Source organism: Hyla sarda, chromosome 6 (assembly GCF_029499605.1).
Source record: "Hyla sarda isolate aHylSar1 chromosome 6, aHylSar1.hap1, whole genome shotgun sequence".
In the NCBI taxonomy this organism is placed as follows: domain Eukaryota; kingdom Metazoa; phylum Chordata; class Amphibia; order Anura; family Hylidae; genus Hyla; species Hyla sarda.
The window spans coordinates 65,990,236-66,007,667 of NC_079194.1; the positions used below are offsets into that span (position 1 = coordinate 65,990,236).

General features: G+C 43.6%; 2 protein-coding genes across 4 annotated transcripts in view; one reads left to right on the forward strand and one right to left on the reverse strand.

The window, feature by feature from the left end:
* The window catches only part of GRAP2 (GRB2 related adaptor protein 2), a 253,216-nt gene extending 247,244 nt beyond the window's left edge, over positions 1–5,972 (reverse strand). For 2 of the 3 annotated variants that reach the window (XM_056524016.1, XM_056524023.1), the window contains exon 1: positions 5,784–5,972. The gene's annotated coding sequence lies outside the window, so the exon portion shown is untranslated. The remainder of the gene's footprint in view (positions 1–5,783) is intronic. The other variant, XM_056524019.1, reaches the window with a different exon arrangement.
* Positions 5,973–6,057: 85 nt separating this feature from the next.
* Positions 6,058–17,432, forward strand: part of ENTHD1 (ENTH domain containing 1) — a 96,269-nt gene continuing 84,894 nt past the window's right edge. Inside the window, exons 1-3 of the mRNA XM_056524013.1 lie at positions 6,058–6,079; positions 8,419–8,810; positions 10,759–10,905. Coding sequence (XP_056379988.1) covers positions 8,462–8,810; positions 10,759–10,905 — 496 coding nt within the window. The 5' untranslated portion in view covers positions 6,058–6,079; positions 8,419–8,461. The remainder of the gene's footprint in view (positions 6,080–8,418; positions 8,811–10,758; positions 10,906–17,432) is intronic.

A 17,432-nucleotide genomic window follows, 5' to 3' on the forward strand; every position in this document is an offset into this window, starting at 1 on the left:
CCAGGGGCCTACAGCTATATATGTGGGAACTATTACTGTGGGGAAATACAAATGGAGGGTTTGTATAGAAGTGAGCATTGCGCTGGAGAAAAGGGCCTAAAATATTTGTCTGGCAGGTTCTGTGGAGACGAGTTATGGCCGGGAGAAGTCATCATGATGATAGATAATAGAGAAGAAAAGACGCCCCCTGTGATTGACTCAGAGAAGATGCCCCCTGTGACTGCTGTATTCTCCTGATTGTGTCCCATAATTGCTAAAGTCACTTGTACATTCTACAGTTATGTTTAGTGAAACAACTACTCCCAGCATTCCCTCACCACTGTTTATATTGTACTGGGAGTTGTAGTTTCACTTGGTGACAACATCTTTAGCGCTTTTCTCCTTACTTGGCAATTGGTATATTTTATTATTATTGTTGAAATCATTTTCTGCAACACTCTACACCATGGGCGCCTGTCATGAAAAGTAGGGAACCTGTTAAAAATGTAAACCCCCTGCTGCCGCTGCTGTCACATGAGCCCCACCTTGGCTTAGGACAGTGGTTCCCAACCAGGGTGCCTCCAGATGTTGCAAAACTACAACTCCCAGGATGAAATGCTGTCCAGGCATTCTGGGAGTTGTAGTTTTGCAACACCTGGAGGCACCCTGGTTGGGAAACACTGACTTAGAACATAGAGTGGCCTCACCTAATACATGCGTGCTATGGCTGTAAATGTAATGCTCCTCATTGGCGCTTGTGTTTCTTGGCTTGAAGTAGCATCAGCTGACAAAAAGACTAACTCCTCTCTCTCACCCCTATGCGTGGAGCAAAAGTTTGTATGGTCATGCAACATTAGGTGGCCCCACCCCCTTGGCTCCTCCTTTTTGTGGCTCTGCCCTTAGCCATGCCCATGGCCCATGCCCCAGATCTTTTCAAGACCTAGCAATGCCCCAGGCTGTGTCCTTAAGGGGTTAAGATAGATTTGCATGAATTTATGGGAACTACTCTAACCAGCCATGTTGAAAATGGCATGATCTCTGTCTCATATAGGTATGGTTCTATTGATGGACCTTATCCTCAAATGTGTGTTAGCCCAGTACAGGAGTAGCACCCCTGTACCATTACTGCCCTGTCAGGCAGACTCCATTCCGTGACCCCCTGGGCCTCCCCTTCACCTGTGTGCCCTGAATAATTAAATAATGTATGTGTTATCCAATGCAATGTACGTAATTGTTCTATGCCTTTAAGTACTTTTGTCATGTGATTGTAAGCAAGGAAGGTATCAGTGACCATGTGACCTACGGGACCCCTCCAAAGTCATCCCTATATAAGCCCTGGGCGCTGGACGAAGCTTCCTCTTTTTCTTTGAGTCTTTGCTGAGCTACAGTGAGGTCACTAAGTCTGGAGAGAATGTCTGGTGTCCTAAAGAAGCCTGACTTCTACCACGCATTCACAAGTCCACTACCCCCCCCCCCCCCCCCCCCAGGTCCAAGTCAAAACCTGGTAAGCTACAAACGGGGTAAAGTCTGCCATAGTCAGTCTCAATCATGTCAGTCCAAGTCAATCTGTCTCAAGTCAGCGTGGCCCTGCATCAAATTGTCCAAGTCCGCCATAAGTCCCAGCAAGCCTTGTGGTCCCTGAAATCACTGGTCACCTCCTTGGGCCTAGCTAAGCTGTATAGACTGTTACATCTGTCTGACTTACTCAGTAAGGCTGCCGTTGTTCCGTAACTTTGCGTCAGAGTCGTTATTTGCCCCGTGCCTATACCAGGATCCAGCGGTATACCTTCGGGTGGTGTAGAGGATAAACCATGCCCTGGCGTCACGAACACTAGGGGTTAATGCCATCTGCCCCTAGGGTAATTCCATCTGCCCTCATCACACCCTCACCACAGTTGCATGCCTCACTTGCTCTGCTATATGCACAGACCCTGTACAGTGACACAGGGCTATATGCCTCAGTATGATACCATCATAATAAATGTTCCTCCTGGGTAATACGGCTGTAATGCAGCATGTATTGGAACATCATTTTTTCCATAGATTCCATATACAGTAAAATAAATGGCACACAGAAGTATAGTATGCATCTATATAAAACTATGGGCGCATATAATGTAGCTGTATGGCACAAATTCATAATATACTTTTGTTTATTAAGAAACTGGCTGTTTGAGCCAGACTGCATTGTACAGCTTTATATAGTTTTCATTCTGTCATGTTATTGGTCAGGTTAAACACTATCCCCAAGTATTTACTGCAATCCTAAAGTATTTTTGGCTCACATCTGTGTCAGAGGCTTCGTTCAGGGCCGGACAGTCAATTTCACAACAGATACTGGTGGATCACATTGGGGGCGATTTATCAAAACCTGTGCAAAGGAAAAGTTGCCCAGTTGTCCATAGCAACCAATCAGATCGCTTCTTTCATTTTGCAGAGGCCATGTTAATAATGAAAAAAGCGAGCTGATTGGTTGCTATGGGCAACTGAGCAACTTTTCCTCCGGACAGATTTTGATAAATCTCCCCCATTGACTTTAATAGCGTCTGTCTGGTGTCAGTTTATTTGACAAGATCTGACCGGATAAAAATAACTGCTTTAGACTGCACCCACACCACGTTTCGTACATCCAGCCGCCGTATCTGGTGAAAGAATTTGAAAACTGATTGCCTCTGCACCCCCCGCTGCACCCCATTCATTTAAATAAGCCAGACGGAGTCTTCTTTGCAGGACTGAAAACTACCGTCAGCTACACTTTTCAGTCCGGCAAAAAAATAAAAATTGCACACTGTCCGAAAATTACATGATCCAAGTCACTTGCTGAGTCTGTCTGGCTCATTGAAATGAATGGGACCTGGCAGGGATACGGCGGCAACTGGTTTTCAAACTCCCCTGACCGATCCGGCTGCAGTATGCCCCAAACGTCATGTGAATGTAGCCTAACAGTCTATTTAATTTTTCTTTATGGAAAAAAACAAAAAAGCTGTCAGTATTTTTTTAAATGTATGTCAATGGGAATTGGATTATGCTTCATGGCATCTGTTTTAAGTATCCGTTCTTTTTATATAAAACATATACGTTAAACGTAAAGCAATAACGCGTTGTGAACATACCCTACGGTTGCGTTCACACGTACAGTATGGATATCTTGCGGCACATTTTCTGCTGCTGATTTTGCTACACATTGGGGGAGATTTATCAAAACCTGTGCAGAGGAAGAGTGGTTCAGTTGCCCATGGCAACCAATGAGATTGCTTCTTTCATTTTGCAGAGGCCTTGTTAAAAATTAAAGAAATTATCTGATTGGTTGCTATGGGCAACTGGGCAACTTTTCCTCTGGACAGGTTTTGATAAATCTCCCCCATTGACTTCAAAGGGTAGGAAAAACAGCCGCAGAAAATATGCAGGAAAATACGGCACGTGAACATACCTTTAGGGTACGTTCACACCTACAGGATGTGCTGTATATTTTTGCTACATATTTTGTGCAGCTGATTTTGCTACCCATTAACTTCAACTACGTGTGAACATACCCTTAGATTGAAATGTGAAATACTGCAGTAGCTTACCACCCCACTTAAACTGTCACTAAGGAGCTTAGACCAATAGAAAACCAGCTTATTATAGCTAATGACAATTCTGCATACAGTTAGACAGCTTTCCATTGGCTTAAATATTGCAATGTAGACAATAGGTAGAGGAAAAGCTACACACTGAGGTAAACAGATGCCGGTGCTATGCCAATCTTAGTAGACACCGCCATTGTTCTTTTTGTTTTCTTTTTGTGTAACCTATGAAGCACTATCTGCACTCTTAAAGCAAAGTTGTGTACATGTTTGTTACCATCTGTTTTTTAGGTTATATTTTATTTATTGTTTACAATATATATATATACAGTGACCCCCCGACCTACGATGGCCCCGACATACGATCATTTCAACATACGATGGCCTCTCGGAGGCCATCGAATGTTGAAGGCAGCATCAACATACGATGCTTTTGTATGTCAGGGCCATCGCATAAACGGCTATCCGGCAGCGCAGACTGATTTCGCTGCCACCGGATAGCCGTTTATGGTGCCCCGCGTGGTCCGCTGACAATCACTTACCTGTCCTCGGGGCTCCGGCGCGTCCTCTTCTGGATCCTTTGCATCGTCGGCGCTCTCCATCGTCGTCATCCCGTCGCTGCGCACGCCGTCCCGTCATCCGATAGGAGCGGCGTGCGTATCGACGTGATGGCTGCGACGGAGAGCGAGGATGCCGGGGAAGCAGAGGCCTTGCCGGAGGGTCGGGGACACCACGGGGATGCGGTGACAGCGGTGGACGGTGACATCCAGGGCAGTGGTGACGGTCCGGAGCGGCGGGGATACGTGAGTATAACCTCCAATACCAGTGGTCTTCAACCTGCGGACCTCCAGATGTTGCAAAACTACAACTCCCAGCATGCCCGGACAGCCGTTGGCTGTCCGGGCATGCTGGGTGTTGTAGTTTTGCAACATCTGGAGGTCTGCAGGTTGTAGACCACTGTCCTTTACTTTACATTGCACGGATCCCTCAACATACGATGGTCTCAACAAACGATGGTCCATTTGGAACGGATTACCATTGTATGTTGAGGGACCACTGTGTGTGTATATATATATATATATATATATATATATATATATATATATACACACACACACACACACATTTATTCATTTTTTTATGTCACATCGATTTCTTTATGTCTTTTTAGCAATGATATTAGAAATACTGCATGGCTGTAGTAGAAACAAGCAGAATCTGACAGCTGCCATATACTGGAAGCACCTGGTCGAAATCTGTTTAGAAATGTAATAAAAAGGAAATAAAAGGGGGAAAAAAACAGTTGTCCATAGGCTGCCGTCACTGCTGACATGTCCCAAAATGCTTTAGAAACTCGAAATTCGATTGGTTGTTATGGCAACCTGTCCACTTTTTCTTCAATACCAGCTTTGTTAAATCTTCCCCATTGTATGTTGCAAAGTAAAAACGTTGTATGTCAAAGGCGCCATTGTGTAGCCCTAGACGTGGCTTCAGTTTACCTAATGGCGCCGTCTGACAGTTGATCGTGCAGTTAGAAATGGTGGCTAAGTAACTGTCACCTCATCCCCTAGCTCTAACAGGTGGGTAATAGTCATGGGGCAGATTTATCAAAACCTGTGCAAAGGAAAAGTTGTCTAGTTGCCCATAGCAACCATTCCGATCACTACTTTCATTTTCAACAAGGCCTCTGCAAAATGAAAGAAGCGATCTGATTGGTTGCTATGGGCAACTGGGCAACTTTTCCTTTGCACAGGTTTTGATTAATCTCCCTCATATAACTAACACCAGTGATCCCCAAACTGTGGACCTCCAGATTTTGCAAAACGGCTGACCGGGCATGCTGAGAGTTGTAGTTTTGTGACATCTGGAGATCCACAGTTTGGAGACCACTGTTTTACACTATTAATAATATCTCTATAGGAATATGTTATTTTGTTATCATGTAACAAAATACATGATAGAGAAAGACTCTCTGTTGCCCATGGCAACTAATCACAGCTCACCTTTCACTTCATATTCAGTTTTGAAAAATAAAAGCTGAGCTGTAATTGGTTGCGACAGGCGACAGTTAGTCTGTCTTTTAGATGACACCATAAATCTGCCCCATTGTGTACAAAACTTTATTACTAACCCCTTAAATGGGGTCGCCCCACCAAAGTTGGTAAAATTAGATGCACACTACATACATATATGTAAAGGAGGACAAATATGTTGTTTTTAGGTAAATGACCTCCTTACATGTACTGTTCTTCTGGTCGATGGATCTGATCACTTCCTTGTTTCCTCCACAGGATAGGGGTTAAGTGTCTGATTTCCTGTACAGGCCCCGGCTTCTGATCACGCAATTTCCTGTACGAGCAACAGCTACTTACCTGTCCTCGGTGTGCTCCGGCCTTCACCTTCCTGGCCAAGAGCAAGTGACGGCCCTCTCAGCCAGTAACTGGTGGCAGCGTTGCTCTGTCCAAGCCAGTGATTGGCTGAGCAGGATGCCACTCTCATCCAGGAAGGTGGAGGCCGGAACACACCGGGGACAGGTAAGTAGCCGGGGCCCCTAAAAGAGATTACAGAAGGTCCTAGTGGTCATACTCCTCCCCCCCAATCTGTTGATAGGGGATAAGTGCCAGATAAGTTCAATTCCCTAGAGTATCCCTTTAAAGCAATCTCTGAAAATTTCATAAATTACATTTTTCAAATTGACATGTATTACAAATTTGGCGACATGGTCCCCATGGGGTATCACCGTTCATATGAGACTTAGCTTCCCACTCTATCCCTATAACAGCTGTCTCCATTGCAAATGCTATAATGCTATTCTATGGCGTTGGGTCTTGCGCTGGAGATGGCTGCTATAGAGACAAAGCGGGAAGCTGCGTCTCACAATGCAGGTGCCGAGTGGGGAGAACGAAACAAAAAAGATCCCTGAAGGTTCCAAGGCAAAAAATCAATATCAACCTTTAAGGGGTGACCCCCTTGCGGGGTAAACCCTTGCTAGAAACCCCTCTTAAAAATTTGTCTCTTTATTGGTACTTATGTTAAAAACTACCCTTATAAACACACACAGTTAAAATTATCAGCGGTGTCAATGGGTTGTAATGGGAGGGGATAACTCCTCCTGGCTCCTGTAATACTGTTTGTATTTTCTCAGTATCGTATTGTGCACTTGTATCTGTGCACTAATGGTTATATATGCATTTCTACATTGTTGTTAACTCTAGTGACTACTCCCTGTAATAAAACATGGCTAGCCTCCCCAACGTTTCACTGAATAAATCAGCTTTGTCAAGGGCTGTGAGGCTAATCAAGCCTTAGCCTCACAGCCCTTGATAAAGCTGATTTATTCAGCAAAACGTCGGGGAGGCTAGCCATATTTTAATACAGCGAGTAGTCACTGGAGTTAACAACAATGCAGAAATGCATATATCACCATTAGTGTACAGATACAAGTGCACAATACGATACTGACAAAACACAAACAGTATTACAGGAGCCAGGAGGAGTTATCCCCTCCCATTACAACCCATTTTAACTGTGTGTGTGTTTATAAGGGTAGTTTTTAACATTAGTACCAATAAAGAGACAAATTCTTAAGGGGGGTTTCTAGTAAGGGTTTACCCCGCAAGGGGGTCACCCCTTAAAGGTTGATATTGGTTTTGTCATTTAGGCGCTGAATTTGAAATACATGTCAGTTTTTAATTTTCTCTTCCACAGAGCTGTGCAGGGGCTCATTTTCACGGCATGATCTGTAGTTTTACCAGTTTCACCCCTGTACCCTAGCTACCCTGTCAGGCAGACTCCATTATTTGACCCCTGGGGCCCCCCTGCACCTGTGTCTTGGATAATGAATCCTAAGTGCCTATGTTATGTAATGCATTGTATACAAAATGTGTTATGCCTTTAAGACCTGTTGTCCTATGATTGTAACCAGGGAAGGTACCAGTGATATGTGACCTACAGGGTGACTTATGGGACCCCTCCAGAGTCTCCCCCATATAAGCCCTGGGTGGAGCCTCTGTTCACTCTCTTTCTGCTTAGCTGAGTTGCAGTAAGATCAAGTCCTGTCAGAGAGTGTCTGGAGTCCAAAAGAGGCCTAGTCTACCACACAGCCACGGATCCACAAGTCCACTACCCCCCAGGTCCAAGGCTTACTAAACCTGGTAAGCTACAAACGGGGTATAGTCAGTCTCAGTCCCAGTCCGCCATAAGTTTCAGCAAGCCCTGTGGTCTCAGAGGTCACTGGTCACCTCTGTGGGCCTAGCCAAGCTGTACAGGCTGTTACATCTGTCTGACTCAGTAAAGATGCCATTGTTCCGTAACTTGGAGTCATTATTTACCCCCGTGCCTCGTCCAGGATCCAGCGGCCTACCTTCTGGTGGTGAAGCGGTTAAACCACACCGTGCATCACGAATACAAGGGGTTAATGCCATCTGCCCCTAGTGTAATTCCATCTGCACTCATCACACCCTCACCACACATTTTATAACATTATATTGAAATAGTCAGAATTTCTGCACATGGCGATACCAAGTATAAAAAGGTGCAAACTAATGGCAAAGATGAGCCGCCTCAGCCAGTGATTTAACTTATCTTTACACCATGTAAAATATATGATGCGATACAGGGTAAAAATTGACAAACTGAGTAAAACAAGTGAAAGGAGGTGAATTTAGCTGTCTAGGTTTTAGGCACCAATGCATAAACTGACCACTAATTTATATTTGACCTTTCATAGTTTATAGAAAAGTCAACCCAATAAAAATTGTATGATGGAATATGTAGAATCTAACAATTCAGAATTTTAAGTCATATTATATATCTAATGAACACTATTTTTTTAATACTTTTCAAATTTTTTCATCCAATATCTGTACACTAGACGCAGGAATAAACAACCGAAATTAGCTCTGACTCTTTTTACAATGCCCTTACGAACAAAACTGAAGAATTTTCTCATGCAATATTCGGAGGTGCAGGTCAAGGTTAGGGAAGCTACGTCAAATGATCCCTGGGGTACATCTGGAAGTCTGATGGCGGAGATCGCCAAAATGTCATACCACACTGACTCACTGTCAGAAATTATGCAAGTACTAGGGCAGAGGCTGAATGACAGCAGGAAAAACTGGCGCCACGTCTACAAATCTTTAGTCTTGTTGGATTACTTAATCAAAAATGGATCAAGACAAGTTATTGTATATTGTCATGAAAAAGCCTATGATATTTGGCTGCTGAAAGATTTTACATACGTAGACAAAGCTGGAAAGGACCAAGGTAGGATTCAAGTCTATTTGTTTTAATTTGCTATTTAATCACATGCCGGACACAGGTCAGAATCATTTTAATAATGGGGATATTCAGGAACAGAAAAACAGAGCTGGGAGTTGGGTGTGGTTCTGCAGCTCAATTCCACTGAAGTGAATGGAGCCAAGCTGTAATACCACACACAACCTGAGGACAGACGTGGAGTTGTTTTTGAAAGAAGTTAGCAGTGTTTTTATATTCCTGGATAACCCCTTTAAGGAACATATTGGGAGCCTCCATTCACACATTCAGGCATTAATGGAGATGTATTTGTAGATTCCACAGCTAAACCTTTATCAAATCTACCAATGTTTTGCAGCTAAAGCAGTCAGTTAAAGGGGTATTCCGGCCAAAGACATCTTATCAGGTGTCTGATCGCGGGGGGCCCGCTGCTGAGACCCCCCCGTTATCTCCCTGTAGCACCCGCATTCTATGCGGGTGCTAAATCTCCAGTTTCGGAAACCTCCGGGTTTCTGGGACTGGGGACGTGACGTCACGTCATGCCCCCTCCATTCATGTCTATAGGAGGGGGCGTGACGGCCGCCACACCCCTCCCACAGATATGAATGGAGGGGGCGTAGCGTGACATCATGTCCCCAGTCCCGGAAACCCGGAGATTTCTGAAACTGGAGATTCAGCACCCGCATAGAAAAGCTCCATTTAATGATAATGGGGCTAATCCTTTTAGGGTTCCACGGTCAAAGCACACAGAAGGTAGCGTATGGACCCATAGACTGCTTTGGATATTCTATTACAGATACATACAACATGAATCCACAAGGGTACATTTACATAAGGCAGACATTTCTGCAATTGAAAATTCGTTTCTATTCATGCAAGTACAGAGAGCTGTAGAAGCAGTTTGTGTGAGTTAACCCTTAATTGAAGATATATTTATGAATGTATTTTTGACTGTACTGAGGTGTATTATATCTGACAGTTTCACACTAACTGCAAAGGATAGAGGATAAGATGTCTGATCACGAGTGTCCCACCACTGGGGAATCCTGCGATCTCGGCTGAGGCACCCCAGACATCTGGTGCACGGAGCAAACTTTGCTCCATGCCGGATGACTGGCGATGCGGGGCGGAGGCTCGTGACATCACGGTCATGTCTCGTTCGTGACGTCACACCCATGCCCCCTCAATGCAAGTCTATGTGAGGGGGCGTCATGCACCCTCCCATAGACTTGCAATGAGGGGGCGTGGCCATGACGTCACAAGCCTCTGGCGCTGCACCCTACACTCTAAACGAACACGTGATGCAGCAGGGAGATCGCAGGGCTTCCCAGCAGCGTGACCCCAGCAATCATACATCTAATCACCTATCCTTTTTTGTAGGGGATAAGATGTCTAGGGGAGGAGTACCCCTTTAAGGGGGTTTCCCTGAAAATAGATTAAATGTCTGATTCCTGAAGGCCCCACCACTGAAATCCCCACATATTACTATAATGTAGTCCTGAGTTCCTCCCCAATGAATGAGCACAAGTTCTCTGCTGGACAAAGAATTCAACATCATCAATCCCATAGCAGTAAATAGAGCAGTGGTCATCCGAGTGCATTGTCACTCAGTTTACAAGGGGCACTTGGGAAGCTAAATTTTTGTGATCAGAGGGGGTTCACGCTTTTTTCAACTTTTTATATGGGTAGGAATTTGGGAAAAGTAAAACCAATCCTAAAGTGCATGATATTTTCTACTTTTTCCCTGCTCCCAGCAAACGATTCGGTGCCGTGACATTTTATGCCGGGCACAATTGTAAAGCCTTGTGACACGGACAAACCTGATTCTGACCATTGTGTGTTAGCCAAAAAAATTCAGCTTAATTGGTAAAACTTGCCTTAGAATTGGTGGTGATGGGCATGACTAGCTACTGGAAAATACAGTGAAAGAAACATAGAAATATATTTTTCTCTACAGGATTTCATGTGCGTCAACAATCCAGACATATCCTTGATCTGCTTAGAGATGGACGAAGGCTGAAATTAGAGCGTGAAAAAGCACAACGCATACAATTCCGAATGTTCTTTCCTGCGTCCCAGAACATGTATAAGCTACGACCTACAGGTGGGACCATTATCCTAATGTAACACAATGGAAGAAATAGAGAATTGCATTTTTAATATATAGAAACTATTTAATTAAAAACTGAATAAGTTGCTTGACAGGTTTATACAAATAAATGTAAATTCCATTTTATACAGGACATATTAGCATTAAAAACAATAGTTTCTCTAAATTCACATAACTTCTCTATAATACTCTGTCAATTTAAAAATTAAAGAAGCAATCTGATTGGTTGTTATGGACAAGGGTTCCTCTTTTCCTCTACACAAGTTTTGATAAATCTCTCCCATGATCTTCTCCAAATTTTTCCATAAACTTAAACTATATATTTTTGATTGTTTTCTATTCTACACAGCAATACTATAATATGTGGCAGTGGCAGGCTGTAATAACAGATTTTACAACACAAATAGAGAAACACAGCCACACATCCACCATTTGTATTTTGATCTACTTGCTTCTCAGCATAATTTAAAAAACTAACAGGTTGTTAGTATACATTTTGATCAAAAAGTACGAGCCCACTCGCCACGTCAAGTCAGAGTGGGTCCCTAACCTAACACTGGCATAGCGCCTGCTCCAAGACACCATGTCCACAGGGGGAATGACCAAGTGGCCAGGCAGCCCCACTGCTGCCTGACCACGCCCCTGGCTTTGGGCCACACCACCCCACCCCACATACAAAGCATCACATAAACAATGGCCACCACAGAGAACCACACCAGTGTGAACACTTACCTAAAGTCTATCTGCGTGTTATGCGCCGATAAGTCGCGGGTGCTTTAAATCAATGAACTGCAGCGGCTTTTGCAGGAGCAGGGACCTGCCGGCTCCTCTGCCCCTGCCTGTCCTGGGGTCTAGAGCCCTGCTGACGCCGCTTCTCTCCCTTCAATCGGTGCCGCTGCCCCTTCTCTCCCCCTGGCTGAATGACACAGCTTGGATGAGGCTGAAGCATGAGGACACATATAGTGGCTGAATGACACAGAATGGAGGTGTTGGCAGCATGAGGACACCATATAGTGGCTGAATGGCACAGTGTGGAGGTGTTGGCAGCATGAGGACACCATATAGTGGCTGAATGACACAGCTTGGATGAAGCTGAAGCATGAGGAGACCACATAGTGGCTGAATGACACAGAATGGAGGTGTTGGCAGCCCCTTCTCTCCCTCTGGCTATCGGCGCCGCTGCCCCATAGTCACTATATGGTTTCCTCATGCTTCAGCTTCATCCAAGCTGTGTCATTCAGCCACTATATGGTGTCCTCATGCTGCCAACACCTCCATTCTGTCATTCAGCCACTATATGGTCTCCTCATGCTGCCAACACCTCCACACTGTCATTCAGTCACTATATGGTCTCCTGACACTGATGCCACCACCAGGCTCTGTCATTGTGCTGCTGTGCGGCAGTGATTCTAAGAGCGATGCCGGTAATCTGCATGTTATTCTGAATAACAGTATTATTTCACTAACCCAGCACACTCCATATGCGTTTTAGAACACAGCAAAGTGTTCTATACCCCTATAGAGGCTGTATGTAGGCTAGAAATAGCCTTTTTTAACTCCTTGGGGACGGAGCCCATTATAACCCTAAGGACGGGAGCATTTTTTGCAATTCTGACCACTGTCACTTTAAGCATTAACTCTGGGATGCTTTTACTTTTCATTCTGATTCCGAGATTGTTTTTTCGTGACATATTCTACTTTATGTTAGTGGTAAATTTTTGTCGATACTTGCATCATTTCTTGGTGAAAAATTCCAAAATTTGATGAAAAAATTGAAAATTTTGCATTTTTCTAACTTTGAAGCTCTCTACTTGTAAGGAAAATAAACATTTTAAATAAATAATATTTTGATTCAATATGTACAATATGTCTACTTTATGTTTGCATCATAAAGTTGACATGTTTTTACTTTTGGAAAACATCAGAGGGCTTAAAAGTTCAGAAGCAATTTTCCAATTTTTCACAAAATTTTCAAAATCGGAATTTTTTAGGGGCCAGTTCAGTTTTAAAGTGGATTTGAAGGGCCTTCATATTAGAAATGCCCCATAAATTACCCAATTATAAAAACTGCACCCCTAAAAGTATTCAAAATGACATTCAGTAAGTTTGTTAACCCTTTAGGTGTTTCACAGGAATAGCAGCAAAGTGAAGGAGAAAATTCAAAATCTTAATTTTTTACACTCGCATGTTCTTGTAGACCCAGTTTTTGAAATTTTACAAAGGGTGAAAGGAGAAAAAGCCCCCCAAAATCTGTAACCCATTTTCTCTCGAGTATGGAAATACCTCATATGTGTATGTCAAGTGTTCGGCGGGAGCTGTAGAGGGCTCAGAAGGGAAGGAGCAACAATGGGATTTTGGAGACTGAGTTTTGCTGAAATGGTTTTTGGGGGCATGTCGCATTTAGGAAGCCCCTATGGTGCCAGAACAGCAAAAGAAAAACACATGGCATACTATTTCGGAAACTACACCCCTCAAGGCACGTAACGAATTTTTGAAAAGTTCGCTCATCTCTAGTCTCTATACTGAAGGTTCTCCTTCTATTGTTTTCTGGTTATATCTTCAGCTTTGCAGCCAATCATTTGATTCTTATTTTTATAGCAAGGGATCTTTTTTTGTTTACATGTGGTACTGTGATGCAGCTCTCCATAATGGAACATCCGGGAGAAACCCAAATTGAAAGTTCAAAGTTTAAAGCGTTAATTTCATTAGAATCAACTTTTTTCCAGTTAATACTTCCATTAAAAACTAAGCATTTTCCTAATACACTTCATTAAAAAAGAGGATTGCTAAAGATGTGAAAAAAGGGTTTAAAAATGGCCACTAGGGGGTCTCTGTCTTTTTAATTTTGCAAACAAACCTTGAAAATCCAGCCTTTTTGGTCCTTCAAAAAAAAAAAAAAAAAAGGACCAAAATATCTGAGGGGAGGTGGGAGGAAGGTGTGGTTTTCTCCATTCTGTTCCTCAGAGCACAGACAAGATGCAGGCAGCTTGCAATCTTTAAAGAGGTTTTCAAGGAATAGATAAACATAGCTAATTTCCTTAAATAACAGCTCCACGTCTGTCTCCAGGTTTGGTGTGGTTTTACAACTTGACTCCATTCACTTCAATGAAACTGAGGTGCAGAACCACACCCAACCTGGAGACAGACGGAGTAGTTTTTGAAAGATTGTAGCTCTGTTTTTTTATTCCTGATTTTTCACAGTAATACATAGATCAAAAGGTATTTCACATATTAACACATGCATATTATTATACATACATGTCTTAGGGCACAAATATAAACGATTAAAACTAAATCCTACATGGCTGACACATGATGTTAAAAGAGCAATAAGTTGTCAAACCAATCTAATTTGCTTTTATGAAGAGGTGAGTAGAAGCCTTGACAGAGGAATGGCTGTGGATATAGTGTTTCTGGATTTTGCTAAAGCATTTGATACTGTCCCTCATAGACGTCTGACAGGTAAGTTAAGGTCTTTGGGTTTGGAAATTTTAGTTTGTAACTGGATTGAACACTGGCTCATGGATCGTACCCAGAGAGTGGTGGTCAATGATTCGTACTCTGATTGGTCCCCGGTTATTAGTGGTGTACCCCAAGGTTCTGTACTGGGCCCGCTGTTGTTTAATTTATTTATTAATGATATAGAGGATGGTATTAACAGCTCTGTTTCTATCTTTGCAGATGACACCAAGCTTTGTAGCACAGTACAGTCTATAGAGGATGTGCATAAGTTACAAGATGACTTGGATAGACTAAGTGTCTGGGCATCCACTTGGCAAATGAGGTTCAATGTGGATAAATGTAAAGTTATGCATCTGGGTACTAATAACCTGCATGCGTCGTATGTCTTAGGGGGGATTAAACTGGCAGAGTCACTGGTAGAGAAGGATCTGGGTGTACTTGTAGATCACAGACTACAGAATAGCATGCAATGTCAGGCTGCTGCTTCCAAAGCCGGCAGGATATTGTCATGTATCAAAAGAGGCATGGACTCAAGGGACAGGGACATAATACTCCCCCTTTATAAAGCATTGGTACGGCCTCACCTGGAATATGCTGTTCAGTTTTGGGCACCTGTCCATAAAAGGGACACTGCGGAGTTGGAAAGGGTGCAGAGACGCGCGACTAAACTAATATGGGGAATGGAACATCTTAGCTATGAGGAGCGATTAAAGGAGTTACAATTGTTTAGTCTTGAGAAGAGACATTTAAGGGGGGATATGATAAACGTATATAAGTATATTAATGGCCCATACAAAAAATATGGACAAAAACTGTTCCAGGTTAAACCCCCCCAAAGGACGAGGGGGCACTCCCTCCGTCTGGAGAAGAAAAAGTTTAGTCTCAAGGGGCGACACGCCTTCTTTACCATGAGAACTGTGAACTTATGGAACAGTCTACCTCAGGAACTGGTCACAGCAGGAACAATTAACAGCTTTAAAACAGGATTAGATACATTCCTGGAACAAAATAAGATTAATGCTTATGAAGAAATATAAAATCTCATCCCTTCCCCAATATCGCGCCACACCCCTACCCCTTAATTCCCTGGTTGAACTTGATGGACATATGTCTTTTTTCGACCGTACTAACTATGTAACTATGTAACTATGTAACTATGATTTAAGCATTTATTTAAATGTTCTTACTAATGACAGTAACACTTTAATTTCTCACTCTCAGGACTACTGTTCAGGTCCCATGTCACATTTGTATAGACACCTACATGAAAACTGTACAAGTGACTAGACCAGTGTTTCTCAAGCACGGTCCTAAAGACCCCCCAACAGGTTATTATGGTTCGGGAATCTGGCATCACCACAGTTAAATCACCTGTGAAAGACTAAGGAAATCCTGAAAACATGACTTGTTGGTGTGTGTGTGGGGGGGGGGGGGGGGTCTTGAGGACCTCGCTTAGGAAACACTGGACTAGGCCATCCATGATAGGAGTGGTGTATTGGCCATGGTTTTCTAAATGGTATTCATTGTATCTAAGCACCTGCAGCAGTGTTTCCCTGATTGAGAGATACTGAACTACAGCATTATCAGCCGCTCAAACATGGGGTCAATTGGTGTTACAAAAATTTAAAGGGGTACTCCGGTGGAAAACATTTTTTTTAAATCAACTGGTGCCAGAAAGTTGAATAGATTTGTAAATTACAGTGGTTCCTCAACATACGATGGTAATCCGTTCCAAATGAACCATCGTTTGTTGAAACCATCGTATGTTGAGGGATCCGTGCAATGGAAAGAATAGGAAGTTATACTCACCTGTCCCCGCCGCTCCGGACCGTCACCGATGCCCTGGATGTCGCCCTCCATCGCTGTCGCCACGTCCCCGACGCTCCGGACGTCTCTGCTTCCCCGGGATCCTCGCTCTCCATCGCCGCCATCACGTCACTACGCACGCCGCTCCTATTGGATGACGGGACGGCATGCGCGGCAACGTGATGACGACGAAGGAGAGCACCGGCGATGCAGGGGATGCCAAAGAGGACGCTCCGGAGCCCCGAGGACATGTAAGTCATCATCACCTCAGCACACGGGGCACCGTAAATGGCTATCTGACGGCAGCTGAAGCAGTCTGCGCTGCCGGATAGCCGTTTATGCAATGGCCCCGACATACAAAAGCATCGTATGTTGATGCTGCCTTCAACACGCGATGGCCTCTGAGAGGCCATCACATGTTGAAATTATCATATGTCAGGGCCATCGTAGGTCAGGGGGTCACTGTACTTCTATTTAAAAATCTAAATCCTTCCAGTACTTATCAGCTGCTGTATAATACAGTGGAAGTTTTTTCTTTTTGAATTTCCTTTCTGTCTCACCACAGTGCTCTCTGCTGATACCTCTGTCCATGACAGGAACTGTCCAGAGCAGGAGAGGATTGTTATTGGGATTTGCTCCTGCTCTGGACAGTTCCTAAAATGAACAGAGGTGTCAGCAGAGAGCACTGTGGTCAGACAGAAAAGACATTAAAAAAGAAAAGAACTTCCTCTGTATTATACAGCAGCTGGATTAATATTTTTAAATAAAAGTAATTTACAAATCTGTTTAACTTTCTTGCACAAGTGAATTAGAAAAATGTTTTCCACCGGAGTACCCCTTTAAAGGCATAATTTTTTACACATAAAACGTTCCCCTAAATATAAAGGACAACTTTCATGAAAAAAAACATCTCCTATCCTAAGGATACGGGATATGTTTTAGATTGTGGTGGGTCCGAGTGCTGGGGCCCCACGTGATCTCCTGTTTAGAGCCCTGGTTCTCCTTCACAACGGCACATCACGACCCCCACCCAAAGTGGGGGCTGGCATGCCCCCTCCTTATTACCCAATGGGAGAGCCATTCGGCAATCTTCATGTGAAAAAGACAAAAAACAACAAGGTGCGCTCCTAGTGTGGACGGTATAGCAGAGTGGCTTCAATGTGCACAAAAATTGAAGGCTTACCACATCGTGTTGTGCTAAGAGCACAACACCTCAGCAGGCATATAGACTTGCAGGAAGAAATGGAGGTCAG